We start from the raw sequence: 27,755 nt of genomic DNA on the forward strand, positions 1-27,755 counted from the left end.
CCATGTTACTGTAAACAATGGACATCAAACCAGCTCCCTCACATAGGACTCAACCATGTTTTACGAATTACACGATGCCATTTAGAAAGTGGTCAAATGCAATATATGTCATATTTGGGATTTCACTTTCTCGGTAAAGTACAAATTCTAGTACTTTTTGGTTGAGTCCCATCCAAGATTCGAACCCGCACCCTGAGAGTCAGGCACCCAATCGCCAGCGGCATCGAATTCCAGATGGGACTCAACCAAAAAGTACTAGAATTTGTACATTACTGAGAAAGTGAAATCCCAAATATGACATAAGTTGCATGTTTTACGAAGTATTTATTATTATATATAAGATGATTCATTCTTTTCTGATAATTGTTTGGGATAAGACTTATTAATTGTTGCTTTGGTTACATTTTTACATTCACATTGGTTACATTTTTACATTCACATTAAAAATTAAAAACACAATTTAGAAGAATGACCATTTATTGCACGATTATACTTATTAACAGTAAAATAGTCAAATTTTTCTTTTAATTTCCTTAAGTTTTGACATAGTATGGTTGTGGCCATTTTGACAAGGGTCAGTGTGGCCATGTTGTCATGTGGCCATTTTGACCTGTTCCCAAACACATAAATAAAAAAAATACAATCAAAAGTTTCTTAAGACCAACCGCTGAAATACATACAATGACTGAAAAACATGAGTTACAGGCATTAAGATAATACAATCTACATTAAAAGAAGAGAATGTAAGATTAAAGAACAAGATTGATGTTAACTAATAACTTTCACAAGAATAAAGAAGTCACCCATCATATGTCAACAAAACAAAGAAAGAACAAGACATTCGAACAGTTTTAATCCATTGTGGTCACTGGGAATCGTTTATTTGAAAAAAACAAACTGCATTGATTCCCTTACTCGTGGATTTCACAGTAATGAGGTTTGTACTTGAAACATGGCTTTAGCGGCAATGTCTTTTTTTTTTTTTCAAATGTTGCTTTCCAAGAGGGACACTGTCTAAACTTTCCATGGGGACAATCTCGCCTAGGCCAAACTTTTTTTGAGTTTGTCCTAGGATATTCTTACCCCAGGGAAGAATTGGGCGAGGTTAAGTTCTCTTAAAGTTGTCTTGATTTCACTTTTGTTACACATTTTTACCAAATAGTTCATTCTCTCTAAATCCATCCTGCACCTGTCCCATTCCCGTGAAGACACATTACACTAGTTTTCCAAATTATCTCTACATCAGATACATTCAATAACACATTTGTCAGTAAATAGGATGTTATATACTCAGGTTCCTTGCCCTTTTATCATGCTTTTTATTGTCTAATATTAGTTACATTTATGTATAAATGTAAGGAAACAATGTTCACATAAGCTTGTTTACAAATCCATAATCACTTTTGGAAAGTGAAATGTTTCAGATATCCACGCCTAGAATACCCCTTATCAAACCAGGTCTTTTGAATTTAACATTAGGCACTGCAGTGGATGACACAGAATTTGATATAGGTATTGTGATGGGTTGACGTTTATGTCTGCTCCAACTGTTAACTTGGTGTCGTGGATGCCATATTTAAAGCCATGAGCAAGTCAATAAAATTTTGAATGGATATTGACATCCAAGTAAAACCATCCAAGTAAATTAACCAAAAAATTAAAATTTCAAATATAGAAATAATTTTGTGATAAGCCAATTTTGAATAAGTAAATTACTGAAATATAAAAATAAGTAAATGATAATATGAAACTACAGTAATATGATATATAGTAAAGTTTAGATAAATTTGCTTTATATTAAATTATTTTGAACAATATGGAATTAGGTAACTGTGTTGGGTCTTACAAGATTGTTTCTGCGGATGGAAATACATATTCACATAAAAATATTTTCTTTAATTTCCTGTTACGCTAAAGGGTATGCTACATTGATAGGTACTGAAGTGAAAGAAATCACCCATTTTCCCCACTCTCATCCTTAAATAGAGCCAAAATATAAACAGCCTTCATATAACCCAGCTAGGCTATAATTGCAAGACGTAAGAACAAGGGAGGGAATAAGGTAGCCTTAAGGTTGAGTCAAGGGTGGGGAAAGCTTGTCCCAAGTGTTTGGCTGAAGGGAAAGCTTGGTGTACTACATTGGCTTTCTTCAAATTGAACCAGGTTGGGGGAAATTTATTTAATTTCATTTGGGGCATATTGACTATCCCCCTGTGGCAATCTGACCAAACCTGGTACATTTTGACCAAACATCCAGGCTATTTTGACCAGATTTGCATGGACATTTTGTAGCTGGGGTGATTTGACTGGCACTCCTTAGCACTATGCCAAGTTGTACTTGGGGATCAACCTCAGCATTTAAATGTGTCTGTAGTACAGATGTATTTTTGACATCTGGAGTTCACTAAGATGTATTTCCATTTTAACAGACAAATTACAAATACTACTTCAAACAAAATATATGCAACATTAGAAATATCAAAACAGTACTATTAGAAGTACCAGTTTAATATCAAAACAATACACAGCATGAAACATGTCAGGTATCTTTTGACTAGCAAGTATCGCAATAGCAACACAGACAAGAGAATGTTATAAGAGTATTGGCCACATCATCAGAATGGTTGTAAGGGGCCAGTATGCCCATGATCTCACATGGTAAAATGAAAAATTAACAAAAATACACACTGCCTTGGGCACATAGAAATGACAAGTGGATAGTTATTACTCCAGAATGACTTAGACCAATAAATTTATTTTCAGATTTGCTTTTAATTCAAACTTAATTATCAATACTGTCACCTAAATTAGTAGCATGTTTCACCAACAGATTGGTTTGGAACATAGTCACAGGCATGATCTGGTGCATAGAGCTTATCATGTCGGATATGGTATAGCAGCACATCATACCTTTGGCACTATCACTACATGATGTGTAAATTCATCATTTGATTATAGGGCAGTAGGATCAACAAAATACATTACATATATCATCAATCAATCATATACATAAAAAGGTGAAAAGAGGTATTCTCATTTAAATAATGAAGTCATAGCTGTCATTTGGCATTGTTGTGCCCTTATACGTTCTTGACCAAACAGCTGTCTGCACCTGCCAATACAAATACATGTCAGTACCTCTACCTGTCCACATCTACATGTCAGCACATCTACCTGTCAGTACCCCTACCTGTCCCCACCTCTACCTGTCCACATCTACACTTCAGTAACTGTACCTGTCAGTACCTGTATCTGTCCATATCTCTATATATCTGTGCCTCTGCCTGTCCACATCTACACATCAGTACCTCTACCTGTCCACATCTACATGTCAGTACCTCTACCTGTCCCCACCTCTACCTGTCAGTACCTCTACCTGTCCACATCTACACGTCACTAACTGTACCTGTCAGTACCTCTACCTGTCCACATCTACATGTCAGAACGTCTACCTGTCCACATCTACATGTCAGTAACTGTACCTGTCAGTACCTCTACCTGTCCACATCTACACGTCAGTACATCTATCTGTCAGTACCTCTACCTGTCCCTTCTCTACCTGTCAGTATCTCTACCTGTCAGTACCGCTACCTGTCTCCAGCTCTATGTGTCAGTACTTCTACCTGTCCACACCTACACACATCAGTACCTCAACCTGTCCACATCTACATGTCAGTGCCTCTACCTGTCCACATCTACACGTCAGTAACTGTACCTGTCAGTACCTCTACCTGTCCACATCTACACATCAGTACCTCTACCTGTCCACATCTACACGTCAGTACATCTATCTGTCAGTACCTCTACCTGTCCCTTCTCTACCTGTCAGTACCGCTACCTGTCCAGAGCTCTATGTCAGTACTTCTACCTGTCCACACCTACACACATCAGTACCTCAACCTGTCCACATCTACGTGTCAGTCCCTCTACCTGTCCACACCTACATGTCAGTACCTCTACCTGTTCACACCTCTACTCTAATTTTTCCTCTCATTTCAACAGAACCTCTACCTGTCCACACTTACACGTCAGTACGTCTACCTGTCAGTACCTCTACCTGTCCCCACCTACACATTAGTACCTCTACCTGTCCACATCTACACGTCAGAACGTCTACCTGTTCACACCTCTACTTGCTAATATCATATGCGAATTCCATTTAAAGAGTTGAATGTACAGTTTTCCTCTCTTGTTATCATTTGTTCTGTTCATAGTGTGTGTGTGTGTGGTCTGAAAAGTACATGTGTTATACCACAGAGTGTCAGTTTCAGGGTGGAGGACGACCTGAAGTAATGCAGGTCTCACATTTCATCTTAGGCATCACAGTTCCCTGTGGAGGGTTGTTTCCCTTGGGCATATGACCAACATATGATCATGGGTTCAAACCCGGGTTGTTTCAGTTTGCCAATACCATACACACAATTATGAGTTTCATCACAGTATAAACATCCAGGACCTGCATCACTTCAAGCAGCACCCACTCATTCAAATAGTGGCTAATTCCAGGAACCGTTGCACTAAACTTATTCCAGAGTACTGAGTGAGCAAGTTAGTTTTGGTTTACGCTGGCAATGTTCCAGCTATATAGCAGCAGTCTGTAAATAGTGGGATCAGGACTAGACAATCCAGTGATCGACAGCATGAACACCATGCAATTGACATATGTCAATCACGTTAGCGAACCTGACCACCAGATCCAGTTAGTTGTCTTTTACGACAAGCATGGGTTTCTGAAGATCAGTCCTAACCTGGATCTTTACAGGTAGGTAGTGTACTGAGAATGTGAGTCAAATACCTCTAGTAATATCTATATTGAGCATCAGTTCTGTCACTGGTATCAAGATAACAAAATCTATTGGTAAAACATAATTAACAAACCAATAATGTATGTATGATTGACACATCATTCAAATATATCAACTATTTTCCAAGTTGTCAGTCCTAAGAAATATCATCGTAAGAGTCATGTCTGCTGACAGTACCCTGGTGAGCACGGGCAGTCACATCATGACACACTGTCCTGAAGAAGGTAAGCTTGGCTTTCCCTCTCCTGCAAGAGGCTATCCATTATTCTCAAGCCCTGCAACAGAATATCCAAGACATGTCAGTTTCTAGGGAATGAGACAAACTGAACTAACACTGACATACAATTTGAAATGTTTTCAGAATACAGGTTCTCTGGAGGAATGACAGACAGAAAATGAAACATAACTCACTCTCTTCACTCCTGACTGCAAAAATCTCTGTGCAAACAGCTCCAGTACACGCCCAAATGCTCCAAACGCCTTCACCTCAACAACTCCATACTGCTCAAGAACTGTCCTGAAACAAACATCAGAAGTGAAAACCACATGATGGTCTGTCTGTTTACAGCTGTGGCTCATGGTGTGTTTCAACTGTACTTCATTGTTTTTGTTCAGATAGAGGTAAGATTTGTGCCAAGTTACTTTATTTAGACAGCAAGTCTTGAGTAATACAAACAAGGACAAATCTCATTTTCATACCACTTAGGATTGTCATGACTTGGTCTGAATGTTGATTCCTCCCATATATGGGCGTACTTGGACCATGTGATATTACAACTCCGCAGACGAAACTCAGGCTTATGAAAATTCAGCCAGGCCTCTTCTTCCAGGAGGAAATTTTGCTCATTCAGCACATTTATCTGATAGATGGAATATGTTCCAGTGCAAGGTTAGACAATCAATAAAAACTTGCAAACTATCATTACAAATACACACAAGGACACTAACAAAATTCAACATTCAGTTTGACAAAAATCAAGAAGAATGTTCATAAGGTGCACCAACCGATCAGAAATGCGATGTGTAGGAACAAACTGCATTAGTTAAGTCTACATAGCAATAGTTAAACCATTACTGCAAAAGTTTAACATACACGACAATGGTTAAATATATATTTCAATTGTTCAACCTTGATTGCAGTAACTGAACCAATATTGCAATAGTTGAATCTACAGTCAATGAAATGGCACTGTTGCCATGGAAACAGTGTCCTTGATGGCAGAGGCTGGCTGACTTACACTTCTCAGTATACTGGGGATGACATTTGCACACACTGCGATCCTTCTCCAGTACTCTACACCAAGAGCAGCATCTGAAACACTACTTTCTTGTGACTCCATCATGATATATTCCCCAGATCTATTCATGCGTTTTCATGTTTGAATGAAGTAACACCACAAAGACCTGTCTACAGACACGTGTGGGTACATTGGTGACTTGTAGAGAAGATATAGTAGATTGTAGATATTGTATAAGATCAAAGGGTGGCGAATCGGCCCAAGGTGTTCCGTAGATATGGTAAAGTATTATATAATCAAGGATGATTTGACAAGTAATGGCCAAGTAACTTGGATAAAATATGTGAGTACTGGCAGGTGGATGACACCAAAAGTATGGTTTCAAACCTCTGTATGTTACAAGTCGTGTACAAAGAGATCTATGTACAAATACATAAATCATACATTTTTGAGACAACAACTCAAAATACAGAAACTCCATCCAGCATTTCCAACCACTTCTCAAAGATATCAGCTCCATTGCAAAACATTGATTAAAAGTATTTTCCAGTTGTGATAATGTTTTTGCCCTATGCAGTTGAGACTTATTGGGCTAACGTACCTCTGTTGTGTTCCACAGTGTCAACTCTCACAACGAACTTCTCCCCTTTACTAGGATACTGAAACATTAATATCAACTGGTCAGCATCTCAGACATAAGTCATTGCACATGTTTAGTAGTAAAATGATATATTTTAATCATTTTTTAACCCAGTTTATCCATGTGTGTAAGAGGCAGCATAAAAAATAGCTATGGCCCACTAGCCAAATGCTAACTGATTGTGAATCGGGCCAGTCATATTTTTGTAATTATTGATATTATTGATACTAATATTTTACAGGGCCAGTGAAGTATGATGTACTCATGGAACATTTTAATTAACGATCCCTCCTTGGCAATGACTTTTCAAAATTTCATACACTGGTAAGAGGCGACTAATGGGATAAGTAGTCAGGCTGCTGATTTGGACCAGGGATACTCTATAGCTCTCTATATAGGCTCCCTGTTTGGACCAAGCATGTTTGTTGTTCTGATTGACTGGATTAATTACACATCTCCGTTAAGTAGCGGGAATATTTCTGTGAGCAGCGTCAAAAACTGAAAAAAGAGTAAACTACTGTTTACTGTGAAATCCCTTAAAGACCAATGTTTTGTGTGCCCGATGTAACATGCGTTGCACCCTTCAGTTGAAATAACACGAAGGCAAGTAGTCTGACAACTCGATCCAACAGTCGCTTCCTACGCCATGAACTATTGCGATTCTCCAGATCTGCATTGTGTATCGTTCGATATTGTAAATATTGTCAAAGTTTTACACATCTGAAGATAGCTTGTGCCACGCCCGCTGTCACTGTCAGTTTGATCTGACACAACAGGCGGTCTGCCCCGAGCTAGAGATCAACTGTGTGTACCTTCTGGAAATGTGTGTTTGCGACAAACTCAAGCGGATACTTGAATAAATGTTGTATTGTCACCGACACAACCATGTTTGAGACACTTTCTTCTGAAAGGGCGATCAGTCACTTTCCATCTAACATCAGTTTAATTTGTTTACACATTTACACACAACCAAAGACACATGTAGATCTATACGTCTTTGACACACCGCCATGTCCCACTGTGCAAAATTTTACACCGGAACTAGAGAGTTCCTCGATATTATACGGCGCTTCATAGTGTACTGAAACACACGGAAACGATCCAACACAATACATTACTTTGTCTTACCTTTATTATGAGCTATAAGAATATGGACGAATTTGACTGCTTCACATTATTTTTCAAATGGATTCGACAGTTTATGTATAGCCTCCTATACTCTAATAAATCGTTTTAGTATTTGTTTTAATAATTATTATTTGTTTTTATGTTTATACATATCAACAAAAGGTTAAGTGAAGTATTCGGTTGTTACATAGTGTAAACAGTTGTGGGCCCACTTGTGAAAGGTAACTAGTGTATCACTGTGTGAAAGGGTACAAAAACAAAACAGTAGTGACTACCAGAGCGAAACCAATTTTTCAACGTACAATTAAAATTAATCAATCATCCTGCTACATATGTCATATTTGGGATTTCACTTTCTTAGTAAAGTACAAATTCTAGTACTAGAATTTGTACTTTACTAAGAAAGTGAAATCCCAAATATGACATATGTTGCATTTGACCACTTTCTAAATGGCATCGTGTAATCACAATCATCCTGCTGTCAAAGTATATATTAAACAATAACGATGGAATCATATGATATGTGTGTGTTTTTCAAATCGAATATTGTGTAAAAGTTAAAGCATTACGATTAGAAGTTACTCTGTGAAGCAGAGTTAAGATCTATACTTTCTGGAAGGATAATCTCAGCAACTTCGCGGGGAAAACATTTGCCGCTATTTAGACTACTCACATGATTGTCGTAACATGCTTCTCAGTACCTATTGCATTCTCTCTCGTTCTGGTTTGTGATTTGGTTCAAAATAAGAACTTCACTCCTATTAAACTTCGAGTATATTTGGATGCAATACCCCCCCCCCCCCCCCCACACACACACACACACCCCCACACCCCAACCCCCCCCACACAGAGATACACATATATACAGAGAGATACAAACACACATATATATATATATATATCTATGTGTGTGTGTGTGTCTATTTATATTTATGTTATTTTCGTAATGGACGCCAATTGATTTTCTTTATGTTTGTACACCAAGCCCTATCTACAATCTACTCAATAATCAAATGAAAGTCAAACATTCGTTCGGAGAAAAAATCTTCTTAGTAACGTTACGTCACAGATAAGAAAAAAAGGCCCCGGTCGAGCACACAACAACGTGGCGTTATGTCATGACGACGGGAAGTTCGGTATCCATGTACGGGGCGTAGTGACGCGTAGACAATAGCGATAGCACAGTCGGTGAGCACACGGGTGTAAGTCGAGGAGCGCAGATAAGTCTGATATTGATCCGTACTAAAGGGGAGATCGGTCGCCTAGAACGATCAACAAGAACCTCCCAAGAAAAACTGAGGCAAAGTGATAGAAGACTAGCAGGAGGTTATTACAAACTCCCCACGATGGCACAGCTCGAAGTAAGACCCCAAATACCCATCAACAAAGAACTGGGTGAAACTCAGACAGTTGGATTTAATCCCAATCTCCACACCCTGACGTGGGAGCGTTTGGAAACTCTTCGACTGAAATCTCTGGGTATTCCCAACCGCTTTTCTCGACATTGTAACACCTTTACCCAACGGAATGTCACCAAAAGCCAAGTTCGGCCACCAGTTACACCCACGTTCGAGCAGACCCTCCGAGCCTCCACCCAGCCGGTTTTCACCAAACAGAAGACAACCAAAATTGGTACCATGGGAACTGCCAAACCGCCCAATTCTCTTGCACCATTCTACACTCTTGGCAAACCAACGTGCGGCTTTTTCTTCAGTAGAGCCACGGACAACAAGAAGCGAGACTTCGGCATCCCGCCCAGTGATCTTGTCCAGTGGCGTTCATTCGTTATGCATTAGTGTCCAGTCTTGCTCATGGAAATGGTCTGTGTTTTGCGACCTGAAATATTTAGCAGAAGGTGATCCCTGATTGATTTGTGGGTTGTTGCCAGGTGATCCTTGTTCAACGTTTCTTTATAGGATACCCCGCATACAGCAGAGTGAAACCACGAACCATATATACTGTCTCCCAACCTGTGTCTGTCTGGTCAACGCTGTGCTTGTTTCCTCAATAAACAATAATAAACAGTATTGGAACTACGTCATCAAAGTACGTGCTTTGGTTTGTATCCATAAAATGTCTTTTAATACTTTGAATATAACTTATGAAAATCCGCATGTCCCAATTGCGCACATTTGACATGTGTCATATTTATGATAACTGTGTTGATTTGTAACTGTCAAATATGTTCCCGAAGTGGAGCGTTGGAAAATGTGTAACTTAGACTGTGATATTTTGTTTGTGTGTGTAAAAACTCTTAGAAAACAAACGATTATTTTGAGAATGATTATCATGAAACGTTTTGCTCATTTTTGCGTTATTTAGCACTTTGACAGTTCATGTAAATATGTAAGAAGTGTTCACCCACGTTTGATGCTAGAAATGAAAGAGACATTCAGATGTATTTTCGATGCATTACGATATAGGGTACTTTAGGGTGTTTCAGCCCCCAAGGTTTTTTGTTTTGAGTTTTTTTTTTGTTTTGTTTTATATGTCATTTGAAATATTTAGTTTAAATTTATGTTTCAAGCATATTCTTTCTTTTGCCCGTCAGTTGAGTTTTGTTTGCAATCAAAGTCATACTTTCATATAGTGTAGAGAATACCGAACTCAGTATTACGTATTGGAATGTTCTCCAGTAGTCATGTTATATATTGCACTCTCCCAGCCAGGAAATGCATAGGTCCTACCTTCAAAGTGAGATAACGCATGTAGTTCTGGATCAGTTTTGACCAATTTCACAATACAAAAGATCAAGTTAATATCTTTAGGTCACAGAAGTAAAAACGTCCGTTCCCAGCCTCTGGTGTGGCCAGTATGAGCCCCCAAATCTGCTCTGCACCCGCTTTACATTCGTCCTTGTGGGATTCTGGCCTATCCATCTGGGGCCTGGCTTGACGTTCACGTTCACGTCAGCTATGGGCATCCCACGAACGTTTCGAATGAGTTGTGGTCGCGCCATGTGGAAGGCCATTGAAGAATTACTGTTCTCGTTCATCGCAGTACGGGGTCAAAATATTGTCTTCTAGCCCGTTGACAAAAGAGTATTATAACGGCGAAATTATAACAATCAGCTACACATTTTGGAAAAGTATCCTAAATTCTTTATATCGATATCACCCATGCGTTTCTGTTTTGGGAGAGTATGGACTATATCTGTATGTTTGGTTGTTGTGTACAGGCTTACACGTGTTGTTCATAGTTTGCAATACATTACATTTGGACATAACTAGGTGGGTTTGAGTTATTTTCTGAGTGAATTGCACTTTAGAATTGTTGCATTTTCCTTTTTCGTTTTATTATTATATTTAATAATATATTATTCATGATACGATTAGTTTGTTGTTCAATCAGTCCCTCGGTGTAATATGTATGGCATTTACTAGTATACTCAGCAGTAAAAGAAACGCACCGCTTGCTTTTTGTCAAGTGTTTAAATAGGAATCATATTTTTTCGAAACTTGAAGGTTTTTTTATGTTCAGTATATATGATCTGGATCTGTTCATCTGAACAACCGTTACTCTGGATTGACAAGCAGAGTTGACCATAATGTATCTGTACAGCCAGTCACTGGCTTGAAACGTTCAAAACATAAACATCAGTGGTAAACTGACCGTGGAGCAAATAAGAATCGATGGTGAGATGGATTGGGTGTCAGCCTGTAGCTACATCCGAAGTCGTCTTTATGCACAGCAGTGGTTGCTGGACGAGCCGTAAACTACATGTATTTGGGGAGATACAACTGCCCTACTGCTCCTGTTGTCTAACCGTGTATTATGCTGTAACTGTACGGGCACTTCGAACCTTGGGCCGCCAAATAGGAAATGCTGGAATTGAAAACTAAATCCAGCGACAGGAGACGGTGAATGTAATAACAAATGGATGTTAGTAATATTTAATGTCGAACATTCACGATCCGCGAAATCTCATGTGTGTATCAGCGCGTTACTTCACCGGGAGAAAACCGAGAGGGCAATTACAGCCACCATCTTAGCCACTAAACCGACTTACCGCTCTATGGGATCTGGGGTTCCTTTCACAAAGCATTAAGTTGATCGTAAGTCACTAAGGTAACCTTAGTGTAATGTTAAGAAATTGGAGTTATTCTTAGTGACGGTTGCTTCATGAGAGGAGCCTGTGGTGGATTGTACCGTGTGACTGAAAGCATCACACACGACCTTACCTGCTCCGTGTCCCCACCCCTTTTCTAACCACGGGACCTTGAGCCACCAAGTGAAATGTTGTGAAGTGTGACCTCAGTTTCCAAATCATTTTCTCCAGCACCTGAACTGAAATGCATCATATATGTATAAGAATTTAATCACACCCTTTTATCTTAAGACGCAAATCAAGTCATTATACATTTTGAAATACAGTGATTTTAACACTATTCAGTATCCATTGTTTATGGTTTGGCATTCCTGATTTCTCAGTTTAATGTGGGTTCGATTCTGCACATGGATGCACTGTGTGAGGCCCAATCTTAGTGTGCTCTGTTGTGAAATAGCTCGAATATTGCTGAAAAAGAAACCAATCATTCCCACTCAGTTCAAGGAAAATAGAATCTTCTATACACAGCGGTAAATCACAGGATAATTTCGTTTAGATGGATAGATAGATTTAGAGCTATCTACATAATATAACGCATAGTGTGCCTCAGCTTGTATGAATAACGGCTTTACGTTCCCTGTATGATCGACACCACTGTTAAACACGTATCGGCGTGACTCACAGTCGGTCCGTCACAACCAAGTAGGTCTTCCAAGCGTTAATTATTAATCAGGCCTCCCGCTTGCATTCACAAAACTGTTCAGAACCTTGTATCAATGTTTAATACTCTCGCAGGGGCGACTGGCTCTTAAAGGGAGCTTTCTTACAGATGAATGAGACCAGTTGTAATTATCTGGGTGAGCAAGTTCATCGGTTTCCTATCAAAGCGTATTGGTTATGTACCTCTCCTCAAGGTGGGCTTACTGACCGCCCAAAGTGTAGTCAACCGGCGTATCTACACAGAGGTTAAACGAGGTATACCAACAGCACATGCGCTATGTATGTACATGATGCAGATGCACATGTAGATTGTCGTAACGTGTAAGAAGTAGTAGAAATGCATCTTGTCATTTTAATAGTAGTATTGTCTTCATCACGGTCATCGTACTTGTTATTTATACTGTGGAGGGTAACTGGTAATGAGTACAGAGGGGCCAAGGGTGTAGTTTTCAGTGCGTATAGAGTATATCAGGCACGACACGTGGTTGAACAGAAGTAAGATAACGTCAGCGTTGAAACATGATACACTGTAACATGTATCTGCCACGCCTCGCACACTGGAACAAATATCGTAAAATGGGGCATAAAATAGCTTCTTAGACAGGACATGGAATAAAAGAAACAAATACATACTGACTTTTGAAATAAACAACTGTATTCACAGCTATGATAGGCCAACCTTTGTTGGTACTTGGTAAGGAAAATCCAGTGAGAAACGTGTTCAAATACATGTTTTTTTGTTTCATGCAGCAAAATCAAAACACCAAACACACATGTAATACATTTATATAACCCTACATGGCATTGAAATCTTAGGTAATACACTTTACAGTTAGTTTTTGCTTTCCTGCCTGAACCTACTGTCGAAGGATTTTGTTCGTATGTCTCGATATTTGTCCATGTGACAGCCTTTGGAACTGTTACTTTACCTGTTACCCCATCTTCTAGAATTTCTCATTATCATGTGCATCACTTGAAGTGTGTATGGATTTGCCATGGGGAATATTTAATCTTGCAGTGTTTCGGGGCGTTATTTTCAACACTCCCAAGCGCACTGACTTTCACGAATCTGTTTGTCTAGTTTGGACATCTTGTAGTTGGCTTCCTGTGTGTGGTTCCAATAATAACGGCACTAAATATTGCCATAACCTGCCCATCATATTTATAAATCATAGCAGTGTTTACCATTGCTCAACCGATTCTGAATGTTACATTACAAAGTTCCCGGATTCTGTATGCACGTGTTGTGCACGGTTGGACGATATATTCTGCAGTAGTATTGTATGCAGCTCCACTCGTCTACCAGCGTGTACTTGTACGACTGAGAGATGATGTACATACGATTGCCCACTGTTAGTATGTGATGTGTAAATCCAGGAGCACATGCTGTGTTTTTGAATAAACCCGGTTCATTTCCGGATTCGTGTTATCAAGGCATACTCGCTCATATTTTATATTCCAGAAAATAGATGAGCTACAGCAGCTTTTGCTCCGCAGTCTTGTGTCAAATAACAGCACTGATAACATTCATTCTCGTTTGGGATCCTAATTTTCATTAAAATAGGTCGATTTCTCTTTTGTCTCATAAACTGAAGTTTTCCGTAGTTGTTGAAAGAACATCAATTGACTAGCATTTGTCTGTGGGGAAGGGCGAAGTAACAGGGTGTTGCTTATCATTGTTTATTGACATACTTCGTCAGGTCGGAGTCTGAACCCCACCACGTAACAAGTAGAACGCATTTTCCTCAGACTGAGTACCTCCAATGGATTCATCGTATAAGAGTGCAATGTATGACTGGTAGGTGAATATCCTCCAGGAACTAATTACATAAACTGAGTGCGATAATCCCGTGCACTTCTGGCTTATCTTAATACTCACAGGCCAATCAACAACTGCCGTATTTTCTTGGCTTTAGATTAGCCCAGATCTTGCGGCACATCACACCGGATCAGTGGGTTCGATTCCCCACTTAAGCTGGATGAGACAAACCCCTGCCGTTTGAGTGCTGGACTATTACTAAGAGTGACGACAGACCTTCTTCGACTTATTGTTTGTATAAGTTTTCCGTATCTTTATATTTGTTTCATACAAAGTAGGTTAAGTGGCTTAACCCAGTTCATGGACAATGTGGACCGTGATTTGCCAGATGTGACATTATTTGTTTTTAGTTAAAGATGGTATTGAAAACGCCAGGGACAACTAAACGCTTGACTACAGGTGCAAATAAACGTGGTGCCAGCCTGACACCACACCGATCACCACTATGTCACAACGGGCACCTGCCATTACCATCCTCCTATCAAATTTCTATTAACTGGAAATCAATATTCTCATGTATACATGTGCACCAGGGGCGTGAGGTACAAGAAAACCGGTCTGACATTAACTGAGCTTCACACACCAAACCAGTGCAGTATTAGAGGTGCAAATATGTATTAAGAATATCTCAATAGGCCATACATTTACGTCACAGTTCAAAATGCTCCCCTCGCCTGCATGTAAACACAGCTGAGTATCACGTCCCAATCGATGCATTCCGTTTAGTAGTTTTCGTGTGAGGTGAGTGACGTCTTCATAATGGCATGCTCAGCCATAGAGCGTGTAGCGCATAAACTAATCACATTGTCTTGGTAGAAGTAGCCTGAGGCAAGATCTTGTCGATCACCAGTCTACTCTCATCAAAATATGAACGTCATAATTCCCTAAGCATTTCGTATTTCACAGTCTGACTCTTCGTGGAATGTTCTATACACATCTGTGGGGATCTAGGCGTGGTACTGGTCCCTTGCTGGGTGGTCCGATACCCTGGCATGGCCGACACCGTTCCATTGTACCCAAACAATTTGACCAGTGATCATAATGTTGACCACTGAATTGTAAGGTCCTCAACACACGGCTCTCACTGCTGGAATATTGGTGTGATCCGTGCTTAACACGTGTGTTACCAATCAACTGTCACCTGTCAATCAACTGTCACCTGTCAGGCCCATATGGTACAGACAGCACATAGCTAGGGCATGTTCAAACTGAACTAGACTAGAATTAGACTGGGACTCTAAAACCAATCAACCACATCACTGGACAACACATCCAGTCAACCATGTCACTGGACAACACATCCAGGCAACCATGTCACTGGACAACACATCCAGGCAACCATGTCACTGGACAACACATTCAATCAAGCACATCACTGGACAACACATCCAACCATTTATGCCACTGGGACAACACATCCAATCACCTGTCATCTGACAACACATTAAGTCAACCATGTCACTGGGGCAACACATCCAGTCAGCCATGTCACTGGACAACACATCAACTCAACCATGTCACTGCACAACACATCCAGTCAACCATGCCACTGGGACAACACATTCAATCACCTGTCATCTGAAAACACATCCAGTCAACCATGTCACTGGGATAACACATCCAGTCTACCATGCCACTGGACAACACATCCATCCAGTCAACCATGTCACTGCACTACACATCCAGTCAACCATGTCACTGCACAACACATCCAGTCAACCATGTCACTGCACAACACATCCAGTCAACCATGTCACTGGGACAACACATCCAATCAACCATGTCAGTGGGACAACACACCCAGTCAACCATATCACGGGAACCGCTGCCTGTCGACCATATATGACATCACTGGAACAACATGGATCCAATCAGCCATATCACTGGGGCAATGGATCAATTCTACAATGTCCCCCAGACAACACTGAGTCACTACAAACCACGATAAGCGATCTCACATCACAACCAATCAACCAACTGACCACTAACTAAGAATGAAACCAGATGAAAGAAATAAAATAAATCCCATCTTTACAACATGAAATATATTTGCCATGCATAAACAGTTACATTATACATTGTAACAACTAGACACAATCTGTTTTGCAGCAGCATTTAAAAAATAAAAGTAAACATCAAAATCAACGTAAATAAAGTTGATAAATCCAATTTTGTTATTTGTGTAAGGATTGTGGTGTCACAATTTCTTTTGGCCTAATTGATAATTTCAACAACTGATTCATGACTAACATTGCACAAAAGAGTTAAAAATTTGAATATATCATACTTGACACCTTATTCAGTTCTTCGGATGCACACAATATGAGCCATAAATATGTGAAATTTCTTACATAAGATATCTATATAAGATAGAACTAAAGCCAGACTTGATAAACAGTAAACAAGATCATGCATAGTAAAATGTCTTTTAGCATAACAAAATAAACACGCAAAAAAAACCAGGCACATTAGCAAACGACACTGACACAACTCATGTCTTTCAAAATGAAAACCATGACTTCATTCTATGGCAAACATTTTGAACTATTTTGAACTAAAAGTAAACTAAATAGTGCAGTGAGGAGCTTTCATTCTATGCATTCCACACAGTCCAAATGAGGGAGATTACACATCCACAAGAAGGAGATCTTCTGTCATCAACTGTGACAGCGAGTGAGTGTTATGGCTTTGATCAGTTATGGCACAGCTCTGAGAGTAAAGTGACTTACGCCAAGGTTTGCCACTCCTGTGAAACTCATTAGGACTGGTGCAGTGTGGACAAACCTAGAACACCAGTGAGAACAAATATGGGAATTGAACACACAACCATAGTTTCCCGTAGCACCAACTCAGCACACCTGTGAAGCAACATGAACAGTCGAGTCACCTCAGCTTCCCTCAGTCACATGCAACATCAATATTATAAGGTATCCATAATGTCTCACGACATAATACCCATGTACTATAAAGTAATCACATATATAAACATGCTGATGGAAGGAAATACTGAAGGTACATCAAGTGTAGCACATCCTTCCACTGACAAGACACATTCCGTATGAGACTGTCAGATAGGGACTAGTCATTTACTTGGACCATGCATCCACAAAAACTAAATAGTTAAAATATTTTGCTGCAATGAACAACACACACATTATTAGTTTTGATTATAAATCAAATCACTTAATAACTGTCTGCAATCTTTTATTTTCCTTAACAGCAGCATGATCAGCTTGTTCATGAACTTTCTAACTTGTTTGACGTTTAACACAAAAATGACTGGTCCCACAGATATAACATTCCCTGATCAGACTTTTACTATTATGTATTAACTACCAGTTGGTACATTATACAAAAATATAGCACTATTCTTCTATTAACAGTGTATTTTGTTGCAACAAATCAATATAGTCTCTAATATGTACAATAGAGTCTGTTTGTTTACTGTCCTCTGCTTTCAAGCATAAAACCAAACATATCACAGAGTATGTGCATATCTAGAAACAAACATAGGGCCAGTCATAAACTACTTTCAATGAATGAAAATGAATCACACAGCTCTTGTTGGGATCAGCAAAACTTTTAAAAAAAGTTCACAAATGAAATCAGTATCAATGAATATGTGGAAAATTGCTGTCCAAAATTTTCTTGCAGTAGCATTTTGTACATGAAGCTCAAAACTGGATAACACATTTGGTTGTTAACACAGTATGTTTAAAAATCATCTCACAAAACTTCCTCTGAATCTACCAATGATAGCAAAACTGTGATGTACCTATATGTCTACATAAAGAAACAACACAATTCATGTGAATTCTAGAAACAAGCAAAGATTTCTTGGCAAATAACTGGTGGAAATCATAAAGGTTTTACCATTAACTAACTGCAGTGCAGTCTCTTGGGGAAGATCATCACTTGAACAACATGTACCTGTACACAACACAGACCACAACCATTCACATCAAATTCTGCATAATACTTCCATCTGGTAGCCTGCATAGACAGATACAGTAACATTATTGACTTGACACTACAACACAAAACCTTGACAACAAAGGCATTAAAGTAGTTTTTTTAATTTTCAAACCTTAAGCTGAAATCTAATTTCCTTCATGGTTTCCAAACAGATGTTGCACTCAAGGGTTGTAATCCAAGACATTACCATAACATACCACCGCATCATCAGCAAGCTACCATATACATCTTTCCACCCATCCTGTAACAATAGCTACCATCTCCACAATACTACAAGAATTGGATCCACTGAGATGAGCAGGCTCTGATAAATATCTAATACAATATGTGCTGATATCAACTTCTAACACCATCAGTGGTACATCAAGACAAAAAATATCAACAAAGAGTTAAATGTTCACAAGGTTTGACTGACACACATGGCCAGGTGGTGCTGTCCACAAATAAACATTGCATGTACACTGTATAACAGTGATAGTTTAACATCATTCCTCCAAATGATGGCTGTACTGATCCACAAGTCAGATCCAACAGCCACAACTAACACTAGCAAACATGCTAATTAATTGCTTTAGAATGTAGCACTATTGTCCTGCATTAACATGGTATTAGTATTTTGTCAAATGATAGACACTCATTTCAGCAAGATGCATAAAAAAATATTTCAGATGCTTGTACATCTATTCATACTCAGACAGTCAATCAGTTCAAAAACAATCAACAAGACAGGAACACAAACTGTGTGGCTGGAAGTGCTCTCAATCATGACTTAATGTTTTCCAGTCATCACAAAACAATGTGTAAATATGTGTTTTAACAGTCAACAGCGGAAGCCAAGAATGAGGTAACTATGGTAACAAAGAGATCCTGCCATTAAAGCCTAAAAGAGAAACCATGCAATATAGCTCAAGGCAGGAATTTCACTGAATAATGAAAAAACATCCAAAATATGTGTAAGAAAGCTGAACCTGAGTACAAAGTATTCTTGAATATAATATGAGAGTTTCTTGAGTAACATCTTTACAGAACACATACATCTGCTGTAGCATGTGTTGTATCCAGGCCAGAGGGAATATGTAGTGTGTTAATGTAACATAAAGCAGTCAGTAGGTGATTTGCAGGAGCCTATCGTCACTGACATAAATCCTCATACCAAGGTGAGTCCAGTCATGGATGGATTTAAATCCCAATGCTAGAAATTCTGGACAATAATTACTGTGAATGCATTGCTACAAAGTGTATTACTTACACCAGCTGTGTCACATTTAACTAAATAAAGCTATTTCCTATCCAATGTGTTTCACTTTACATGAATGTTGGTAATCATTGATTTAATTTTTCTACTTTGCCGACTTCAACATCACATGTTCAAATGGGTTCCTGTTAACCTTAAATCTCGTAACACAGATACTTGATGACCAGCACATGTTACGGTCAGTGGTGAGCTAGCTCAAGACGTAAGCCTCACAGCACACAGTCAGGATATGTCCATTTGTGACATGTACCACAGGATCTACATCACACAGTCAGGATATGTCCATGTGTGACATGTACCACAGGATCTACATCACACAGTCAGGTTATGTCCATGTGCGGCACATACCACAGGATAAACGTCACACAGTCAGGACATGTCCATGTGTGACATGAACCACAGGTTCCATGTCACACAGTCAGGTAATGTCCATGTGTGATACGTACCACAGGATCCACGTCACACAGTCAGGATATGTCCATGTGTGACATGTACCACAGTTACACCAAACACCTACTCTATGCCATACTTTCATGTGCCAGGGAACCCAGAGCTTGTCAAAAACATTTACTGGGATGGGCTATCAGAACACCTGCCTGGCTGATTGTCTTCATCACAAACTGTCGTGAGGTTTTCATGCTATTGACCACTGGTGTGACGTAATGTTGCCATGATACAGCCAGGGGACATTTGCACAGAACAACATTCATGCAATGTCTGTTTTCAGCAAGCTCCTCACAGTGACAGTTTGCTTGCTGAGCTCTCTGTACCATATGCTGTCATTGGTCACAGCTCCAAGCTGCGTCAGACAGTCTACAACCATGCATGACAGATGTGATGCCAGACACTTCTGCCAGGTGTGCCATTTGTCAGTTTCAGTTATACATCATTTCAACTACACATATTCATAATTAGTACAAAAAGAATGCAAGCTGAATTAGCTTCCATTTCTGAACAATTGTAATTTTCAACTTGTCTGATGCAAAATGAAAGGGTAAATCATCTGAAAACTCAAAGTTTCCCTGATTCCCCGTGACCATGTGATGGGAACAGTTTATGATGCTTCTGTCACAACCATTAAAATATTTATGAATAATTTGACTAAAGTTAAAAAAGTGCTGAAAATGCATAAGATAACACACTAGAAAAGCAAATACAATCAATCTAAGTAAACTTAGACTTCAGTATTTTCATTACACTCCACTAATGAGTCTAAAGAAACCTGGTAAGAGGTCACGTCAGGTAACCTTGAGACTGACCAATCAGAACACAGCTTACCAAATCGCGCAAGTAGACATACGCACATACCTTTTGAACTTTTACCTTGGAAAGGTTTGCACCCGAATGATTGTGAAAGCTATTTTTCATATGATCACTACCGGGTAATGCACATGGAGCAAGCTTCAAAGAATTACTGTCAACAGTGATTAAACAATCGCTGAAAATAGTGTTTTTGTCAGTATTCAAGGATAGTTTGATTGGGCAGTCATAGGCCGTTCAAAGGTTACTTGGCGCGACCTCCTACTAGGTTTTGTGAGACTCAGTTGTCAAGTGTGATGAAGAGCACTGAGACTATGGTTACTTAGGACTGCAAATACAATATACTTTTTTCAGCATTTCCACTTGCAATTTCAAAACTCCATTCCCTTCAATATCACAACAGCACCAGTGGGACATCTATGACATGTACTGATGACATGAATTACTGTCAAACAGTGTTCAATCAACAGTTGAGAGGTCAAATGTAAATAAGTACGTGAGAGGGTTATTCGAAGTTCGAAAATACTGCAAAATGATGACTTAAAAAGGAATATGCAAGGATCACAGTTATAAATATGTAGGCACTGAGAAATATGCCAGGTATTTTTAATCTGTTTACTTATGTCATATACCATGACATACTCCTGTACTCCAGGGGCTTCTTTCACAAAGCAACCTTTTCTAAGATTAACCTTCACTCCCATTATTTAACAGTGCACTCAGGTTAGCTAGGTCTGCCTAGAATGGGAGTTGACGTTAACCTTAGTAAAGGTTGCTTTGTGAAAGAAGCCCCAGGGTTACAAACTGAAATGACAACTAACATGTCCTTCTCAAACCCTACAGTACAGAGCTGGGGGTCCTAGAGCAAGTAGACGCCAACACCACTGACTACTTCCTAAAACTGCTAAATGTTTTAGCATCACTGTGCCTACAGTGGCCATGATACATGCATAAATCTGACATCACTGGAACTACAGAAACTCTATATCCCTCACTCTCCATCCTCTAAAGCTGATAATTTGTCCTGCCTATTACTCAATGCCAGTCAACAGTAAATAGTGATCTTTAGTACAGTCCTCAGCAAATGATGGAAAGCATATGTTGGCAGAAATGATAAACTCGTCAACATTTTAAACACTGTCATTGATCAAATTCCCCCTGTGTACAGTGAGGGAATTTTCCCATGGACGACTAAAACGTGGCTGTCATGATGATGTGTCGAAACTCGCCTCCAGCACCAAGGCACATGTGGCTGTACTCTAACACCTGAAGCAGGGGAAGCCTTCATGATTGGGAAAGACGAAGTAGTTTGGCAATTTGATTTTCAATCTGCAAAAAACAATAAATGAAACTTATTTAGTGAATGTCATGAATTTATCACCATACAAGAAAGCTATGGCCATGTTTGATGAGTTGCTTCCAGTTAAAACAACATTTTATTCTATCTGATGGCATCAACAAACCAATGTTTCAGATTGCAAGTCACTGAAGTTTCACTCATACTCATAGGTCAGTTAAAATGGGGTTTACTGTGTTACTTAAGAATAAATAGCTCATATGATGACAACTGCTTGTACTAGCCCATATTTAAGCTTGTTTTATAGCGCTGGCTCACTGAGACAGATTCTCTACTGCATTTAGGCATGAATACGTGAGGTGAAATGGAGTTTAACATCATACTTAAGAATGTTTCGCCCATATGACGATGTACATGTGAGGGCACTGACCCAGACTCAAGCTGGTTTTAGGAGCTAGCTAAGTGAGATGCCATGCTGCATTTCAGCATGTACACTGACTCCAAGCTGAACAATCCTTGTTGTTCCCATTAATACCCAAGCTAAGCAAATACACTACATGTATTTATGTAACCATTTCAAAGCATCAATGATATTACATTATTTATCTGTCACTGCATATCTGTACTAAGTACATTACATTTATTTATGTAAACCTTTCAAACTTTCAATGATACTGCCTCATATGAATATCAACACTACATAATGTACTAGTGCATCTGTACTATGTACCACAGTGAGTGGTTTTAGTGAATAAATGAACTGAACTCAACTGCACCAGGCAGGTATGAACAAGTTAGTACCTTATTCACCATTTTCAAACATCTTTTGGTATTCTGTTTGAGAGGCATTCTAGAAGTTGCTGAGATAAAGATGACAAGGATTTTTATGGATGATCAACTTCTTTATTGCAGGGTAGCGACGTTTCGGTATAGATTCTTATACCGTTTTCAAGCGTGTGGGGAATGGCAGGGGGGAGTACAATATATGCAGAGATGAGCATGTGATGACAATACAACAATAACAGGATTAACAATAACTATTGAGGTAACAATACATTAGAGAAGTGTTGAGGTAAGCTGAAGGACTGAAGCCAGCGGGGGAGGGGGGGTAAGAGGGTGAGTTGACAGAAGCCAGAGTGAGATGAGTGGATTAATTGGTGGAAGCCAGGGTGAGTTGAGTGGATAAATTAAGACTGGGGGCCAGAGTGGGTTGAGTGGATTAATTAGTGTTAATGATGCAGTTGAATGCCGGAGAGACAAAGACGCCTTGATCCCTGTTGATTGTTGGGTTGTGTCTGCGGATTTGTACTGCTTCAGCAAGTTTGCGTTGTTTGAAGTCATGTTTGTTGTCGGAACACATCACCAAATTTCCTGACCACAACATCAACTGGGACACTGTCACAACACTTGCTAGCAACAAACATGACTTCAAACAACGCAAACTTGCTGAAGCAGTACAAATCCGCAGACACAACCCAACAATCAACAGGGATCAAGGCGTCTTTGTCTCTCCGGCATTCAACTGCATCATTAACACTAATTAATCCACTCAACCCACTCTGGCCCCCAGTCTTAATTTATCCACTCAACTCACCCTGGCTTCCACCAATTAATCCACTCATCTCACTCTGGCTTCTGTCAACTCACCCTCTTACCCCCCCCCCCCCCCCCGCTGGCTTCAGTCCTTCAGCTTACCTCAACACTTCTCTAATGTATTGTTACCTCAATAGTTATTGTTAATCCTGTTATTGTTGTATTGTCATCACATGCTCATCTCTGCTGTATATATATTGTACTCCCCCCTGCCATTCCCCACACGCTTGAAAACGGTATAAGAATCTATACCGAAACGTCGCTACCCTGCAATAAAGAAGTTGATCATCCATAAAAATCCTTGTCATCTTTATCTTTTGGTATTGTGCGGCCGAGGATCAAACTCACCTTTAACTCTCAAGACAGACATTAACAATGTTGTTATAGTCATCTACTTTTCCATTAAATAATGATTATAATTTGAAGTAAAGTATCACCAATGTATTTTTTTCTACACATTAAGGACAGTATCTGTATCATACATATGATTGGTTATATTTTACCGAGAATCCGAGCAGAAATTGCTTGGATACTATCAATACTTTTGAAAGCAAAGACCATAAGAATGCGCTGTCAACGCGATCAAAGTGTCTTTTCTTACACTGATAGAAAAGGAATCACTGCTAGTTCCTGCTGAGGTAGGTTGTCAAGAGTCGTCTCCCCTTTCCTGCAGTTCCTTCAACCTCATGGCCAGAGTGTCCCCAAAAGTGTTCCGATACTCTGGGCTCACTGTGTCTAGTAGCTGATAGATTGTCTCATAGTAACGTGAAGACTCATCTTCAATGACACTGTCAAACGACTTTCCCACAATCTGAAAAGCAAACAATATTGCATGTCACCATGGGTTACACTCAGTGTCCATAGTGATAGACACTGCATCTCAACACTGAATTAAAGGTCACATGCAACGTAAAACACAACTTTGCAGATTCTGATACCTTTCGGAATGCACATACCGAAACAGTTCATCAAAAATGCCAATTCAACCTATAAAGTTGAAAAAAAAAAGCAATGAAAAAAAAGCCCATGAAAACAGAGTTCAAACAATTCACCAAATTTCTCACAGCGATGGGGGAAAAAGTGGTTTCAACAGCTGTGCTGCACTGCACCCATAACTCATGCGCAATCAATAGGTTCGCGGAGCTTGAAACAGTATGCCTGCCCAGAGTCTGAGGTCATGAGCAGTAGTCTAATCTTGGTTGTGTACACAAACAAGTAAATAATCTACTCGTTGCATATAAAAACATGTTGATTGATTGATTCATTCACATAATTTTTGCTCTTAATTCTTACTATAATCCATTCATTCATTCATTGTAAAATTCTGACTGACACAATAAACTGGCTGAAGTTCTGTTAAACACAACTGAATTTGCGCTGGGAACAAGCCAAGTCACTGTGTGCGTTGGAGCATGAGCAGGCACACGTTAATTAGTACAAATGGTAAAGAAAGCAAGCGAGTGACCTATCCCTGTTGTAGAGTATCCCTGCTGAGATGATTTTTGATTGGGTCAAACTCACATTCAGTGAACATGTATTTTACAAAATCAACATCTCTATATACACGCTTTATAAATAACAATTTCTTCTAGTGTATATGATCTTGTTTGACAACTGTATAAAGAATCTTACTTTCTTGTGACTTGCCATACTTTTAAAATGCCCCTCAAACAGATCATCTTTCTGTACACACAAAGAGCCCTCAGCGTATCAGCAAATGAACCAGCCAATCGGAAGCTGTCATTACACTTGAGTGCAAACCCACCCCCTATGACTAGGTTCAGTCTCCCGAGGACTTCTTCCGAGGAAGTAAGCTCAAGTACAAAATATTGCACTTTTGAATCGCAATTGTACGCGTATAATTTTGTATATTTGTTCTTTAACAAGCAGCAATGTATATTATATGTCATGAATAAGTGATAATTGTGTTTTAATTATGTTTGATATTTTGGTTGCATGTGACTTTAATAAACAGACAACAGAAATATCAAGGTAGTCTAGTCCCGGCAACATCTTGACTTTCCAGCTGATAAACTGCCATAATGTTGCTGTGAGGATATGGACACAATGACCCATAAACCTAAAACAGAAATATTTTCCTTTCCCATTTCTTCTTCACACAGAGCTGCTGACAACATTCAGAGCATATCAAGAAAGAATACTTTGGATTTTTCACACAAAATGACCATAGCAAGGACAAATTTTGTTGGAAACCAATAAATAATAAACATATGAGCAAGCATTTCTATGCTAGGTGTTTTTCCTGTTGTTGAGATGAGAGGTGTAACCATGATAGCCTGGCTTCCTCACTGTAGTATTTACCAACCTAATCCCTGGAATACCCAGGTGGGAAGAATATGTGTACTTTTAATGTGTAACAGTCAAACTAGCCAAAGCCACAGTGAAGCATAATAGCCCAACTCAGACACATACTGACTCTGAGCCAACCAGACCCTGATGTACCCACTGATGCCAGTGCCAGGCAGGGACCAACAAGTATCAAATTCTAACATCTTTTGGTATCACAAGGGATCAAACCCATTGCCCTCTGCTCTCTAGGCAGACACTCTAATCTAGTGTTTGCAATAGTTTAATCTACAAGCCTGCTGTTACATGAAGGCTTCAAAGTCAACACAAAAAATAACAAAAACAAAACATAACAGAACACACTGTACACAGTTTCATCTGTTTCTACAAAATCAAGCGAGGCCTATGACACACAGAGGAGTTAATATTTGTTAGACTGGTGTTGACATTCCAACACCAAAGTGTTGAAATACCAGGGAGAGACTGTGGGTCTGTAAGTTACCCTAACATGATGGATCTTGGATGATTCCCAAACGTCAATAAAGGAGAAATTGGGAAACATATTTGAAACTGCCAGCCCGATAAAATAACAACCGGTGCTGGGCCTCTGGGCCGGCAGTTATTTCGAACACTGCTCTAAACACTACACCACGGGGACAGCCTAAGCTTTACAAACACTCCATGAAATATAACATTTGACCATTTTGCCCTGTTCCTTCTTTACAATGGATACCCACATACTAATCAGGTTATTTCATATGCGATCTCAAACACTGACAGTCCCATTACTACAACAACCTAGTATATTTTATTCTGAAGTGAAAGAGTTCCTTCTATTCCCCATTATTTTGTTTTTAACCTTATCATGCCTTGGGTCCTTATCATAAACGACGCTATATATTGTAACTAAATTTTGGGCTTTTGCCTTTTGTTATAGTTATTTTTGTGAGTTCTCCAGTAATTGTTGTTAGGTGTTGTTAATAGTATATATTAATTTATAAATATTAATTGGGAAGGGGGAACGGAACTCTTATCGTTTGGTTTTAGCGAATTCAAGCCGGCTCAATCATTACTAATAAAAACACCTGTCGTGAATTTACTGGTGGACTAAATACAGGGTAAAGTACACCATGAAAGGTCCGAGTTATCTCCCTTGCACAATGTTGCCGTGTTTATCATACTCAAAAGTTACGTGTTACTGCTGAACAAATCATGTACGTCTCTAAACTGTTTATATCATCACCGCGTGTTCCATAAAAATGTAACCTAGTGTCCACACACTTACGTCTTCGTTTGGTCATGTAAAGTCTAAATAGCCAACCAAAATAACAGTGGTGAAACTTTGGTGCATACCCGGAAACCGCTGACAGAAAGTTCTACACAATACGGTATATCTTCCTTTGTCCTGAGATTCAGGTAGACCATTTCCGCCGTTGACGGGAGCGTCTTGGACATTTCAACAGACTTGACAGCAAATGCTACCTCTCTGACGGCCTCCTGGGCCTCGATCTTTAAAACATGATCTTCGGAACACACGGGAGAGTCCGCCATCCTGCTTTCTCCCCAATCGGACGTTATCGGTGTTTTCCGGCGTCGTTCTATTTTTGTGATAATACTTGGAGACCCTTACGAAGGATGCGATTGCGGGAATGAGCTCCTCCCAGCGATAG

The 27,755-nt window shown here is 39.4% G+C and overlaps 2 protein-coding genes across 2 annotated transcripts; both read right to left on the bottom strand.

The window, feature by feature from the left end:
- Positions 1-1,800: 1,800 nt before the first annotated feature.
- LOC137287627 (PRELI domain-containing protein 2-like) lies at positions 1,801-7,716 on the bottom strand. The gene is made up of 8 exons (XM_067820006.1): positions 7,496-7,716; positions 6,645-6,702; positions 6,044-6,117; positions 5,505-5,665; positions 5,217-5,322; positions 4,012-5,080; positions 3,523-3,930; positions 1,801-3,354 (listed from the first exon to the last, which is right to left on the bottom strand). The coding sequence occupies exons 1-6, from the start codon at positions 7,568-7,570 to the stop codon at positions 5,006-5,008; spliced, it is 549 nt and encodes a 182-aa protein (XP_067676107.1). The 5' UTR covers positions 7,571-7,716; the 3' UTR covers positions 1,801-3,354; positions 3,523-3,930; positions 4,012-5,005.
- An 8,718-nt stretch (positions 7,717-16,434) lies between these two features.
- Positions 16,435-27,652, bottom strand: LOC137287592 (GSK3B-interacting protein-like). The gene is made up of 3 exons (XM_067819963.1): positions 27,439-27,652; positions 24,380-24,589; positions 16,435-22,217 (listed from the first exon to the last, which is right to left on the bottom strand). Exons 1-2 carry the CDS (start codon positions 27,634-27,636, stop codon positions 24,425-24,427), a joined length of 363 nt encoding a protein of 120 aa, XP_067676064.1. The 5' UTR covers positions 27,637-27,652; the 3' UTR covers positions 16,435-22,217; positions 24,380-24,424.
- Between the last annotated feature and the right edge of the window lie 103 nt (positions 27,653-27,755).

The sequence above is a fragment of the Haliotis asinina genome, chromosome 6, assembly GCF_037392515.1.
Source record: "Haliotis asinina isolate JCU_RB_2024 chromosome 6, JCU_Hal_asi_v2, whole genome shotgun sequence".
Lineage (NCBI taxonomy): Eukaryota > Metazoa > Mollusca > Gastropoda > Lepetellida > Haliotidae > Haliotis > Haliotis asinina.